The sequence below is a fragment of the Otolemur garnettii genome, unplaced genomic scaffold (genome assembly GCF_000181295.1).
Source record: "Otolemur garnettii isolate 467f Iridium unplaced genomic scaffold, OtoGar3 scaffold00019, whole genome shotgun sequence".
Taxonomy (NCBI): domain Eukaryota; kingdom Metazoa; phylum Chordata; class Mammalia; order Primates; family Galagidae; genus Otolemur; species Otolemur garnettii.
The window spans coordinates 15,030,222-15,043,899 of record NW_003852414.1 but is presented as its reverse complement, the minus strand read 5'-3'; the positions used below and the strand labels follow the sequence as shown (position 1 = coordinate 15,043,899).

The window sequence follows — 13,678 nt, the reverse complement described above, 5'->3', positions numbered from 1 at the left end:
AAAAAAAAAAAAAAAGCCAATTAGGATGTTCCAGAATTTTATTCCGTTGTACTCCTTTGAAATGCGTTACCCAAAATTACTTGAAGAAGTATCTTCCTCTTGCACTGGCTTGAGATTTAAAACATTCTGTTTTACTACAAATTGTATGTGTGGTCACACTTTTTGCTGTAAACTTGAACTTCGTGTGCATGAGAAGTTAATAGTCGGTAAACATTCTAACACTATGCCACGTTTCCAATGTGTTTTCGACCATCTGTAAGAAAGTTTCCAAGAGCATTCCTGCTAGTAGCTCCGCGTTAGTATACTTACAAAGGGGAGAATTAGCCTGGGAAATATTTACAGGACTTGCCTTTGGCCATGCAGTGAGTCACTGGCAGTTTTAAGACTGGAACTTTTAAGTTCCTGGAATGAAGAAGTGGAATTAATAGGAAAGGAGGCTTCACAGAAGATGAGCTGTGATCATATTTTCGAAATACAAAGTCTCTTTTCAATTCCTTGGAAGAAGGATGCTATATAAATTCTCAGCATAATGATCTGGGTTTCTGGAGTGGCTGGCTTGTTAGGAGATAATGCTTAGTTAATCAACTGACCTATAGTTGACATTTGCGCTAAGTTAGTGAACTTGGCATTTGTTGGGGTTTATGATAGAACATAAATATAAATTAATGTAATATAAATAAATATAAATATAAATTATAAATATTTATTGTCCATTCACTATGAAAAGGTGGATTTCTGGTTTTCTTTATTTATTAAGGAATAGATATGAGCACTTTTTGAAATACTTGAGAATATTTTGAAATGTTTAAGAATGAAATGAAAACCCCCCTCCATTAAAGGGAGAAAGCTTTAAGATATAGAACATGAAGGAGCCCAGGCTCTCTGTCAACCCTTTCAATACATGTTTATAGAGCATGCTTTCTTGTTATTTTTTGGCCGGGGCTGGGTTTGAACCCACCACCTCCGGCATATGGGGCTGGCGCCTTTTGAGCCACAGGCGCCACCCCTAGAGCATGCCTTCTATGCCTGGATCGTTCTAGCCACTTGGACTATATGAGTAAATGAAACAAACAAAAAACTTGGCTCTCGTGGGTGTTATATTCTAGTCCTGTGGTCCCCAACCGCCAGGCCGTGGAACAGTGTCTGTCCATGGAGTGAGCAGAGCTTTATCTGTGTGTACAGCCGCTCCCCGTCACTGGCATTGCCACCTGAGCTCCGCCCCCTGTCAGAAGGCAGTGCTGTTAGATTCTCATAGGAGGGCAAACCCTGCTGTAACCTGCCTGTCAGGGATCTAGGCTGTGCACTCCTCATGAGAACCTAATGCCTGATGATCGCGGTGGGCTGAGGTGGTGGTGATAGCAGTGGGGAGCAGCCGCAAGGACGGATGAGCATTAGCACAGAGGTTTGACTGCATAGACTATAAGAAATGAGTTGCTTGTGGACTCACATCAAAACCATCCCTCCATCCATGAAAAAAAAAGTTGACGTTTATGAAACTTCTCCCTAGTGCCAAAAAGGTTGGCGACCACTGTCTAGTGGAGGGAGACAGACAATAAACAACATAGTAAGTAAATTTTATGGCAGAAGTGAAGGCATGATTTATATTAAAAAAAAAAGTTAGAACAGGGTACATGAGATAGCAAATACTACAGGGTGGTAAAGATTGCGATTTTAAATAGGGTGGTTGCAGACGACCTACTGAGAAGGCGGCCTTTGGAGGAAAGACTTAGAGAAGGTGATGGAGTGAGTAGCATAGAAAGCTGTAGCTGATGACTTACAAATTGCAAATGCTCCTCTAGGGGAGCAGCACGCCTTGTGCCTGTGAGGAAGACCCAGGAGGTCCATGAGGTCGGAACAGAAAGAAGGCGGAGGTCAGGTGGCTGGAGAGGGTGTCGAAGGTGAGAGGAGGAGCAGGTCCTAGCAAAGAGGACTTATGAGGAGCAGCCAGTGGGGTGAGAAAAAGCCCGAGATAGCACAAAAGTCAAGTTGAGAAATGGGACGGGAAGTGATCAGCTCTGCCAGCTGCTACTGACGGGTTATGATGGGTGGGGGGAAGGAATTATGGGGTGGAACCTTGGAGAGATTACTGACGACTTGGAGCAATTTCAGCAGAATGGCGGGAATAAGTTTAGGAGAGAACTGGAAGAGAAGAATTGGAGTGAATACAGGCAGCCTTTTTAGCCAACTTTTCCTGTGATGGAGAGCAAAGAAATGGGTGGGGGCTAGTGGAGAAAATGGAGCCAAGGGAATGTTTTCTTGGGGGGAGAGAAATAATAGCACGTGTGTACGCAGATTGGCAGGAATCAGGAGAAAGCCTGAGCGTGATGGTGTCCACACACAGGTTCTAGCAGTATCTAGACCCAGCATGGATTTCTATACCCAAAATACCCCACATCAAATTTATTCACCCCTATTGAATTCAGTTTTCTTCAGCAGTGTATTGAGATCGTCCAACTTTCCCAGGTCACTGTATTTCTGTGGCCTACCTGTTTCCATTCTCATAAAATGAAAGGTGAAGTTCTTCATAAGGAATTATATATGGTAGCATGAAAAATTCTTATTATCTTTCACCATCAATAAATATATATATATTAATTTTTTTTTTATTTTAGAGCATTATTGGGGCACAAAAGAGATACACGTTTTTGGTTACATGGCCAGCTTTTGTAATGCTCGAGCCAGGGCTGTCAGTGTGCCCATCACCCACACGGTGGTCATCCTACCAGTTATTTAGATTTTCTCCCCCCACCCCTTTATTTCCATTGAGTTTCACTTCCCTCTGTGCACACGTGTGCTCATTAGCTCCAATTAATAATGAACACATGTGGTGTTTGTTTTGCCATCCTTTAGATACTTCTTTTAGGATAATAGTTTCTAGTTCCATCCGAATTATTGCCAAAGGCAACATCCTTCTTCGTGGCTGAATAGTATTCCCTGGCCTATGTATAGTATTCCCATACCTATGATGCTCTTTGTAAACCCACTCGTGAATGGATGGGCACTTAGGTTGGGTGTTGCAATGACCATTGGAGTGCAGGTGTCCTGTTGATACAATGACTTTGGGTAAATACTAGTGGGATTGCTGGATCCGACGACAGGTCTGCTTTCAGTTCTTTGAGGAATCTACACACCATTTTCCATAGACGTTGTGCTCATTTGCACTCCCCCCAGCAGCGAATGAGCATTCCTTTGTTTCTGCATTCCTGCCGGCATCTATTGTTTGTGGACTTTTTAATTAAAGCCATTCTAACTGGGATAAGGTGACATCTCATTGTGGTTTTATTTTGCATTTCCCTGATGATGAGTGATGTTGAATTACAAATATATATGAAAGGCCTAGAAAACTCCCCCAAGACACACATACACACGTACACAATGTTGTAATTAGGAAGGAAAAATTATTTAGCCCATGCATGAAATCCAAAACTCTGTATCAAAATTTGCCACGTAGTTTTAACTTTGTCAAAATGATTCCATTTAACAATAGCAAATGTTACGAACCCTGGACAGAAGCTTTTCTATGGGCTATGAACAGCCATCAGGCCCTCACTATAAGGAGTAATTTGATGATGATACTGTTTAGATGTTAAATATGGGAGTCGTGACTCTGAACTTTATACCTGCCATTTATACTTTCTAATAATTTCAGCTTCAGAGGTGAAAACTAGCAATTGGTTCTTTCCAACTGAAAGAAGGTGCTGGAACTCCAGCCAGCCTCAGGCAGCATGAGCTGCCGACACGGCTACTGAGGGCCAGCTTGCCAGAGTTAGAGTCATGTTCAGAGAAGACAGAAAAATTAGTTTCATGATTCCCATTGTTTACCTATTCTGCTTTCCTACTTTCCATGAAAAGTGTGCTTCACCACTTTGAGAGACTTTGAAGTGAGGAAAATTTCAGTGTAGCGGCCAGGTATCTAAATTCTTCCTTCCACAGACCGGTCTATGACATCAGTGAATGTGAAATGATCTGCATTTCGGCGGATTTTGTTCCATGTGCATTGTGCCTTCTGGAATGATCCTATTTGAAAATGTATGAAGATGTGCGTGAGGGGAGAGGGAGTGGCCAGAGGATGCCAAGGTGTTAGCAAAGGTGGAGCTCAGGATTTGAGTCATCATCTTGTTTGGGGATAACTAGAAAGGGCTGTCCATGTGACAGCAGGCAGAAACATCAGTTGCATGTCAGGGTTGGCTCTGCCTTTTGATTGTATGAGCTGATGCATTCATGGGACTTGAATTGTGCTAAAAGTTAACTCCATCCACTGTTGGCTTCCTAACGTTGGTCAGGTCACTTCTGTGTGTCTCCGTGTCCTCCTCAGCTAAAATGAAGCTCATTAGAGATGAAATTAGATAATTCTGTGAAATCAGCCCAGGGCCTAACACAAAGTGAGCACTCATTCACTATCAGCAATCCTTACTATCATTGCTGTACATAGCGTACTCTTAATAAATTGATTGTCTGAATTATTGGTGTAATGTAGAACAATCACAGAAACATATTCTGAATAGCCTCTTAGAGAGCTGGGGCTGCAAGGAAGAAAACTCAGGAACTCTGTTTAAATCTCAGAACACATGAGATTTCCAGTAATGTGAAGTTTACTGACCACAACTTCAATGTGACTCTTAATTAAATAAATCAAACATGTGGAAGGAATCGTCTTGTGAGGCTACACTATACATAGGTAGGGCGAGAGAAAAAGAGAGTAGGGGTTGAGGGAGGGAGAGAGAAAGAGGAAGCTTAAATAAGTCAACAAAGGTAGTGTGTTACCTATATTGACTCACTTCACTTGCTCAAACATGCTAAATATTTCTTGTCTATAAATGTATGTTATTCCTTATGCCAAATGTCTCTTTTCTCAATGCATTCCAAGACTGACTTTTTTCTTTTATCCTTTGAGCTTCAGCTTGGTGTCATCTCAGACCCTAACTATAAAAATAAGATCCATGTTACCGTCATTTCACTATCCGGGTCTATTTTATGTCTCTGAGGGTAATTGTCTGCTACCTTTAAAAAAAAAAAATCAGTGTCCTTCACTAAAACAGTAAGCTCCATGATAGAAGGGTTGCTTTAATCTTTTTTCAGTTATATGTTCAGCACTTAGCTTACAGTTGTAACACAAAGTTTCAGAGCATAAACATTCAGTAATTGTATGTGATTTTTGCCTTTTTGTGGATTTCATCATGTGTGGGGGGATTTACTCTTCATTAGTAAATTCCATAGCTATACAAAACTTATAGATAGATGCTCTCTGTTCTCTTGAGAAAATTGAAGCTAACAGTTTAGCTTTTACATCATCATAAAAGTATCCCCCAAGGATGACCTTGCAAGGATTTATTACCATCACCTCGGCGACTGTTTTGACATGAAGCCCAATGATAGGCCAATCACATTTGACGTCTTTAGCGTGTACATTTGCATATGCAAACTAAAGGGTACAATATTTATGGAAATGTGCTTCCTCTCAGCATCCTGGGTCATTTATTAATTTTTTAGAGTTAGGATTCTCTCATTATCCATACGTGGTTTATGGTTTTGTTTATGAAGAAGGCAATAAAACGGGGGGATAACTCCGATTTCTTCCATTTCGATGGCTTCACAGAACAAAAGTTCATTCTTGTAAGCTGTGAAAAGAGATAGGACAATATGAAAAATGAAGGAATTGTTACCACCCCCCCCCCCCCCCCCCCCCCCGCCAATAGACAATACAAGATACAACCCTTTCCACTTGGTCCTTGTCCTTAAAAGTCTACCCCATTGTTTTAATGTTATTTTAAAAGATGTGGGTATAACCAGTGGGCAATGGAATATCTGTCCCATGGCAGGTTTGGAGAAAGTAATTGAAGTCAAATTTGCCTTTGTGTTGGCCTAGTCCTATGCAGGAAGAGGTGCTTTGAAGTCTCGAGGATGTTCTTGAGATACGGCTTTGTCTAGAATCAAGGTGCCCTTGAGATACCATGAGAAATTGATGTTGCACTAGACCAGTATTTTTCAACCTTTTTTTAATCTCACGGCACACTTGAACCTATGGTTAAACTTTGCAGCACGCTTAAATTATGTTGATCAAAAAAAAAAAAAGAGTAAAAGAAAGAATATACTTACTGTGCTTTGAACTTCTTTCAAAAATAATTTAATTAATGGTCTTTAAAATTTTTTGTGGCACACTAGTTGAAAATCACTGCTGTGGAGCATTGCTTTAGCCTTGGTATGTATGAAGATTTCCTACAGAAATAGATGTCACAGTTTGGGATCCAAAATGCTTTTCAAATAGGCTTACGTCTTTGTATCTTTTGTGTTAACCTGGATGGAGATGAAACACATTCTTCTTAGTAAAGTATCATAAGAATGGAGAAACAAGAATCCAATGTCCGCAAAACTAATATGAAGCCAGAAGAAAATCTAATACATGCCCACATAAGAGAAAAACTCAATTCAAAGTGGGGGGCGGGAGAACAGGGAGAGGAGAGGAAGAAGGGGGATGGGAATGGACGTGCTCCCACTTAATGGGTACCATGTTGGGATGTATGGCTCACCTCTTGGGGGCAGGACATAATTATAAGAGGAACTTCAGCTAACACATGCAAACATTGTAACCTAATTCTTTATACCCTCAAATTAACCTGAAACAATAAAAAAAAAAAGCTGACAACTCAATCTTTCCAGATTTCAATAAGAAAATACAGGAATGTTCAGGAAAACTGATGTTGGAATTACATGTGATTATACGTAGTGGAGCATGGCTTTTAAAAAAATGTACATACAAATAAAAATGTGCTAAAGGAAAAGGGAGTGCAAATATTTGACATAAAGCAGAAAAAAAAATTAAAGAGCAGATAAAAGCATCAGGTCATCTGATCAGATGAAAGATTCCTCTGAAAGCAAAGAACACATATTCCGAGTGTGAGGATAAACTATTGGGATCTGAGGTGCAAGGCACATTCTAGAATCGTCGTACCATTAGGAGTGCAAATATTAAGTGATAAAAAAGGAAATATGGGTAGCTGAAAATGGGATGTACCTACAAGGGCAAATGCCGCAGCAGACCGGCTAATCACATTACAGGCAGGTAGAGATCAAGGGTACATCCTGTAATGAACCTATTCTGGAGTTATAAAAGCGACTGCCAGCTGTTCCTGATTGAAAACTACTTGAGGCACAATGACCCAGAAAATCCATATGGTACCAAAGGCAAACGCTTAATTAGATGTATCACTTCTAACTGCAGAAATCCACACTCCCAGACGGAAGTAGATTAATTATAAGGCGTATGTCAGGAGTGTGACTTTCAAAAATGCAACCCCTTTGGCGACTGAAACATGCTACTATTGGATGGGGTGGGATAATTTTTTTTTTTGCCCTCTCTTTTGACACCGGGGACATATAACTTCTATAATGAACAGTATTTTCAAGTATATGCTATTAGAGCTGCAAGAAATCAGAGTGATCGGGCTCCTGCCACAAGCTAAAGATCCAGTCATCCTCTCACATCCGAAATGATAAAACAGTCAAGGCTGAGTAAGTTGCACATGTTCAAAAGATCATTGCCAAAAGTCAACAAAGATTTTTTTTTTTTAATAAGGATTTTTTTTTTTTTTTTTTTTTTGCAGTTTTTGGTTGAGGCTGGGTTTGAACCTGCCACCTCCAGCATATGGGGCTCGCACTCTACTCCTTTGAGCCACAGGTGCCACCCTGAGACTTTTTCTTTTTAAAAAGTTTAAGTGTTTAAACTTGGGAACGAGTCTCGAAATGACTATGCAAGGCAAAAGCTACATCTGATTAGTAGCAAAGGACTTTTAAGATCTTGTTTCAAAGGGAATGAGATCACACAAAATTGATGTGTGTCTTATGCCGTCTCTCTCAGCCTGTCACTATAGCGTTCTTGAGGATGGAAACTTTGTATCTTCACTGAGGTGTTAGCTGAACCTTTAGTGGGGTGGTTGGGTTTACAATGTCAAGCCTGGGAACATTGGGGACCAGACAGAGGGTTATAACTGTGCTTCCTACTAATTTTCGGCTGTGCTACCACTGGTTTAAGAAGCCATCTAGAAAAATGAGGAATCCACTACTGTGTGTGTGTCTGGGTTGAAAGACTCATTATTCCCTTTTTTAAAAAAAAAAAAATTAGATCATAACTGTAGATTACTGTATTTATGGGGTACAATGTACTGATTTTATATACAATTTGGAATGTTTAGATCCAACTGGTTAACAGATTCACCTTGCTCATTTAATTGTTGTGTTTAGACATTTATACTCTACCATTAATATATTTGACATGTACAATTGCAATATGCACAGGAAGTAAGGCGGTGGGACCTCATTATTCCCTTGTAAATATTCCTTGAACAAAATGGTTCATTTCTGTCCTCCATACACTTTACACAACAATAAACATCTACTTATTCATTTATGTCATGGTCCTCTCACTTTTATTCTGAAGTCCCTATTCTATGTACTTTTTAGGCTTAGGTTATGTAGATTGCTGTTAGCCCAGATTCTGAGGGCGGGAGGGAGGGAGGAAACTTCTTTTAAAAAATAAACAAAACACCTTTGTTTTCTTGTTTGCATAAGACTTTGCAAAATAATAGCCCACCACATTCAAATAAATGCAGTTTGGAATGCAGCAAGAGAATTTTATGTTTAAGGAATCAGAAAGGGCAGATTTCTTCCTTAGTAAACTTTAAATAAATGTAAGTCATGAGTACAGGAAATTAATAACTTCCTGGTCTGGTTCCTTCTCAAGCCCCCCTTACCTCATCTGCAGGCTGAGGGTAGACTGGGTGATGCTGTGAATTTTATCTCAAGCAAATAATCAACCAAGCTTTGAAATTTCTTCATTAAGCATTGTGGTGACAATTCACACGCTGTGTATGCCACCGGCTTTATTTCCAGTGGTAGTTTCTCAGTTGGAGAAGCGGGTCCCAAGTCATTTGCAGCTCAGTTAAACTCACTGCTTTATAGAGCAGTGATTACATTGATGTCCTTATTAAATGACCAAATCTCTCTCTTGCATCTTATTAGGGAAGTCACAAGCAACCAAGAATGGCATTATCCGCGTATTATGGCCAACGAGCATTATTTGATTTGGGCTGTGCAATATCGCATGTGATATTTATTACCTGTGAATTGCTTTACAGGGACCTAGGATGTACTTTATGAGGCAGGTCATAAAGGGAAGGAGATTATTTGATCAGAAGAATCCACGCTTTGTTTCTGAGAGACTGTCTCATCTGAAACAAAATCTGACGAATACACCGTTGGGTGGGCTAAGACCTTTCCAGCTGTTTACACTTGGGTCGTGAAAGGGCAGTTAGACATAGACTAACAGCGTGATGTGAGCTGCTGCGTAAAAAGGCTACTTATGGAGCATGCCCAGTGCGGGAGGACGGCCTCCTCCCTCTCCTCCCTCCGCCCCCTCCAGATCTCCAAAGATAAGGCTTGAACTTTGCACTCGCAAATGTCACTGGATACGTTTTTGCACTAGTTTTTTTTTTTTTTTTTTTAAGGTTCTCTTACAACTCATTTCCTTTCCCAATGCGAGGGCAAGGAAGAGAATATTTAGGGTATAAGATGCATTAAGTTTAGAACGAGTTGATGCCCATCTTTGAATGCACTTGAAGCGTTCTTTATTTTGAAAGCCATAGAAAGCATTCCAGCGTGTCTTTTCCGCGCCCCCCCTGGAATGGGGAAGTAAGAGTCTCCTCGGATGGGAGTCCTCTGGGGCAGGGCGTGAAAGCCCCGGAGGCAGAAAGGGACGGAGAAGAGGGGCTTGCCCGGAGCATGGATTGGGGGGGAGCTCGGGCTCTCCAGGGCTCAGCGCACACTGGGAACCTGTGCCCCGGGCTGCAGCTGCGGAGGATACAGGCGCCGTCTGGCTCATGAAGGCTACCTGGATCAGGCTTCTGAAAAGAGCCAAGGGCGGGCGGCTGAAGAATTCTGATATCTGTGTAAGCGCAAAGGCTTTCCTTTGAGGGAGACGCTGTTTTTGCTTTTCTGTTGCAGTGAGAGCAGGTGGAGAGGGTGGCTTGACAGAGTTAATCTGATCCTGATTGCAGGAGAGGGAGCTAGGGAGATCGCTATCATTTTCTGTGTGCGTGATTTATTGCCACAGAAGCTATCCCCGAGCAGGTGTATTCTGTAGACAGCTTTAATTGAATCGATGTAAAGGGATTTTAAAATGTGTTGCTGGAAGATGGAGTGAACTGGGCTGCTTGTGTCTTACGTTCTGTGGCAGAAGGTAGCAGGTGTGCAAAAAGGTATAAAAGATTCCTCAAGATTAAAGCAGGAGTCCTGTCAAGGTAGTAACATTTGAGAGAGCAGAAGTTTATACCTCCTTAGACTTTGTTTTCTGTTTTTCTGAGGCTTCCTGTCTTCCTAGTTTTAAATACTTGCTTTAGCAGATAGATTGTTCCCGAAGCTATCCTTGAAACCCATGGGTGCCCTTCAGCCCTGCACTGCACCACTGAGCTGCTTTAATTATAAAGGAACTTGTTCTCGCTTTCAGAAAGGGTAATGTCTGGAATAGGAGGCTTGGGAAGGAATGGTAGCTATGGGGAGACACAGCTGTGCTCCTGCAATCCACAGCATGATTTTCTAGATGGTTTGCTGCAAAAGGGATTCTTTTCTCCTCTTTTCAGGAATGGATAGAACCATTCTGGAAGCTCACTGCCGTGTCGATGAGATACTTCCAAGGCACACATCATAGATGGAATCTATTTTAAAATGTACATTTTCCTCTCCAGGGTTCGGCAGACTCCTACACCAGCCGTCCATCCGACTCAGATGTATCTTTGGAGGAGGACCGGGAGGCAGTGCGCAGAGAAGCTGAGCGGCAGGCCCAGGCACAGTTGGAAAAAGCAAAGGTAAGACTGTGTCTTCTCTGCCACGATTGGGCTTTGCAGGCTGTGCCCTGCAGGTGATGGGCCACCTGTGGGAGTGTCCTCTAAAGCTTAAGTCTGGTCTATCAGAATATTCCCTTGTCTGGTTTAAATGAGAAGTAGAAGCTATTTGCTTCCCTTGGTAGAAAAAGGAAGGGCAGTATATAAGAGTGGTCTTTATGTTTGTGTTGTTTTATGAGCCAAGTAATTGGTTTCTGCTGGTGGATAGCTTACGAGAACACACCCCAAAAGATCCCCGAATGCACAAAGAGGAAAAAATGCATCTAACTGAGATCAAGATAGTTTGCATTATTTTTCCAGTGAATCATATCTCTGTTTAAAAAAGCCAACCTCCTTCAAGCTCATGTGCATGTCCGTAGACTTGAATGATCTTTTCCCCAAATGTTGCTCAGTTGGTGTTGCACGTTATCCTCTTGTTAAAATATTGATTCCATTATGTTTTTCAAACCTAAAGTGAAGAGATAAAGGATTTTATTGATTAAAGTGTGTTTCCTTGGAATATTTTTTGGTCCATCGCATCATAATCAAGTGTATAGCTACAGAGGGAGACTGGAAATCAGATATGGACTATATAATTACAGGTTTTTTCTTAAGCTGTGTTTCATTTCACTAATTGGAGTGATTTGAAGTCTTTTTTTTTTTCCCCATGTAGTCATTTGAACAGCTATTTCTAAAGCATAGACTGTCGTCCCAGTTGAAGGTAGCTTGGCTTATGGGAGACTCTCTAACTTCGAAAATGAACATGTTTTAGTATGGTGGTTGGTTTTCTTTTGAAAAATTACTGCCTCGAAGAAGAGTAGTGCTGGGTTGATCTTGCTGAAAAAATCAGGGTAGCGTTTCTGCTGGCTGTTTCATCTCTGAGATGAGTAAAATCTATGTGTGTTGCTATGGGAATCGTGGTTGGAGATTCTGGTTTGAATGCCTGGATGGCCCTTATGTAATATTCATGACCTCTAGCGCGGCTGCCATAGTAGTTTACTGAGAAACTGCCAGGAGACCTTGACTTCTAAGAAGCAGTATTTTCAAATATCAAAACAATCCTTCCCCCAAAACAGGAGGAAGGGAAATCATCTCCTGGTCCAGCAATCTTAACCACCAGATAGCTCATAAACAGTAATAACAAAGAGGGTTTTGCAACCTTGGAAACTGACAAAGCAAGATGTGGCCTAGTTGCCATCCACTAACTAATACAATGTATCAAAGTCAGCAACTGAAAACATTAGGTGGTTCAAGTTCAATGATGGAGAGCGTTAAATGATACCTGTAGGACTAGTGGAGTTAATTGCTACAAGTTTGCACTGTTGAGAATCTGAATTCTGCATTCGATATTTGACACTGTATATAAAGAAAAGTGAAAACAAAATAACACCTAAAACCTTGTATTCCAAAATAAAAGATTGTTCCACTTGTAACCAGTTGCTATATGTGATTTTCACATAAGAAAATCAAACAGTTTCTCAGATTGGAGTCTCATCATCCCACAACCCAATGTATTTGTTTCTCGAAGTCTTTAGTGACCTGATTGCGTCCCTACCCTGTGCTGTAAGTCACTAGTGGGAAATAATTGTGGTAAAGAACTTTGGAGTATCTCTTAACCTACCATAGATCCAAATGTTGATCCTAAATCAAACCAGGTCCCTATTACTTGTCATACAGCTTTAAAAGTTTGTAGATACGAATGATAGGGACGGTGAAAGAAAATGAGAATTTAAAACAAAGGCAGAATAATTGAAGGCTTCAGCTTAATGAAAATAGTTTGCATTCATTTTTTTTTCTTTAAAATTAGGTCAGTGTCTTAAACCTTTGATGTATTCAAATGAGTTACACGAGGGTAAGAGAGAATTGGGATATGCTTGAAAAGAAGATAGAAATGAGGATTTAATTTTACTTTATACAAAAATGATGATTTGCTCTCAAAGTCCAATATCCTTAAAGAATGCAAACTAGGGACTTGAGAAGTTTGCCAGATCGCATCATAACTTTGTGAGGCCTGTTTAAAAATGGAGACTTATAATATATAAATGCGTGAATTCCTCATTTCACTTCAGTTTGAAACACTTTGTGCATCCATTTTTGAAGAACCAACATTTTCTGCATTTACTCTGTAACCACTGCACTGGCATCCCTTAAGCTGAGACATTACAAGTTGGTGCTTTTGCTCTTCTGCTTTATAGACCACATATAATAAATAAATCTGTGCAAATACCAGGAAGAGACCTCAGCAGTGCTGACAGATCCTGGTCCTGTATAAATGTGAATACATTATTCACTAATTACCTTAATAATAGTTCTACCACATAAGGTAATTGGCAAGTAATTAAAACTAGAGCCACTGCCTTTTGAAATGAAGTGACCTACAAAAGATTATGTAATGAGGTCTTCACTGTCCCTTTGTTACAGCTTTTCTTAAACTCCTAGACTCTGCAGTGCATAGATTATATATTAATTTTGATGCCAATAAATATCAACTAGCATGTCCTTGCTTTTTAACTTGGTGTTTTCTGATTCCAAATGTGTGTTTTGACCTTGTTCAGTTATGAATGCTTGGCAAATCCTACCTTGTTTTGGTTTGTGCTTGTTGATAATATTTTAAAGACAAAAAATACATTAATTTCACGTATTTGCTTATTTATCTTTTCTTGATAAATAACCTTATTGAGACATAAATCACCCATCTAAAATGCATGATTCTGTGGTGTTCAGTATATCCAGAGTTGTGAAACCATTACTATAATCAATTTTAGAACATTTTCTTTTTGCTTTTTCTGGGTTTTTTTTTTTTTTTT

At 40.3% G+C, this 13,678-nt stretch overlaps 1 protein-coding gene across 10 annotated transcripts in view; it reads left to right on the top strand.

Annotated features, from left to right (window-relative positions):
- CACNB2 (calcium voltage-gated channel auxiliary subunit beta 2) overlaps positions 1-13,678 on the top strand; it is a 346,152-nt gene that overhangs the window by 208,420 nt on the left and 124,054 nt on the right. For 8 of the 10 annotated variants that reach the window (XM_003786775.2, XM_003786774.3, XM_003786776.3 and 5 more), the window contains one exon: positions 10,737-10,856. In XM_003786775.2, the coding sequence (XP_003786823.1) occupies positions 10,737-10,856 (120 nt within the window). Of the gene's footprint in view, positions 1-9,521; positions 9,942-10,736; positions 10,857-13,678 lie in introns of those variants that run through there. The other 2 variants (XM_003786772.2, XM_003786771.3) reach the window with 2 other exon arrangements.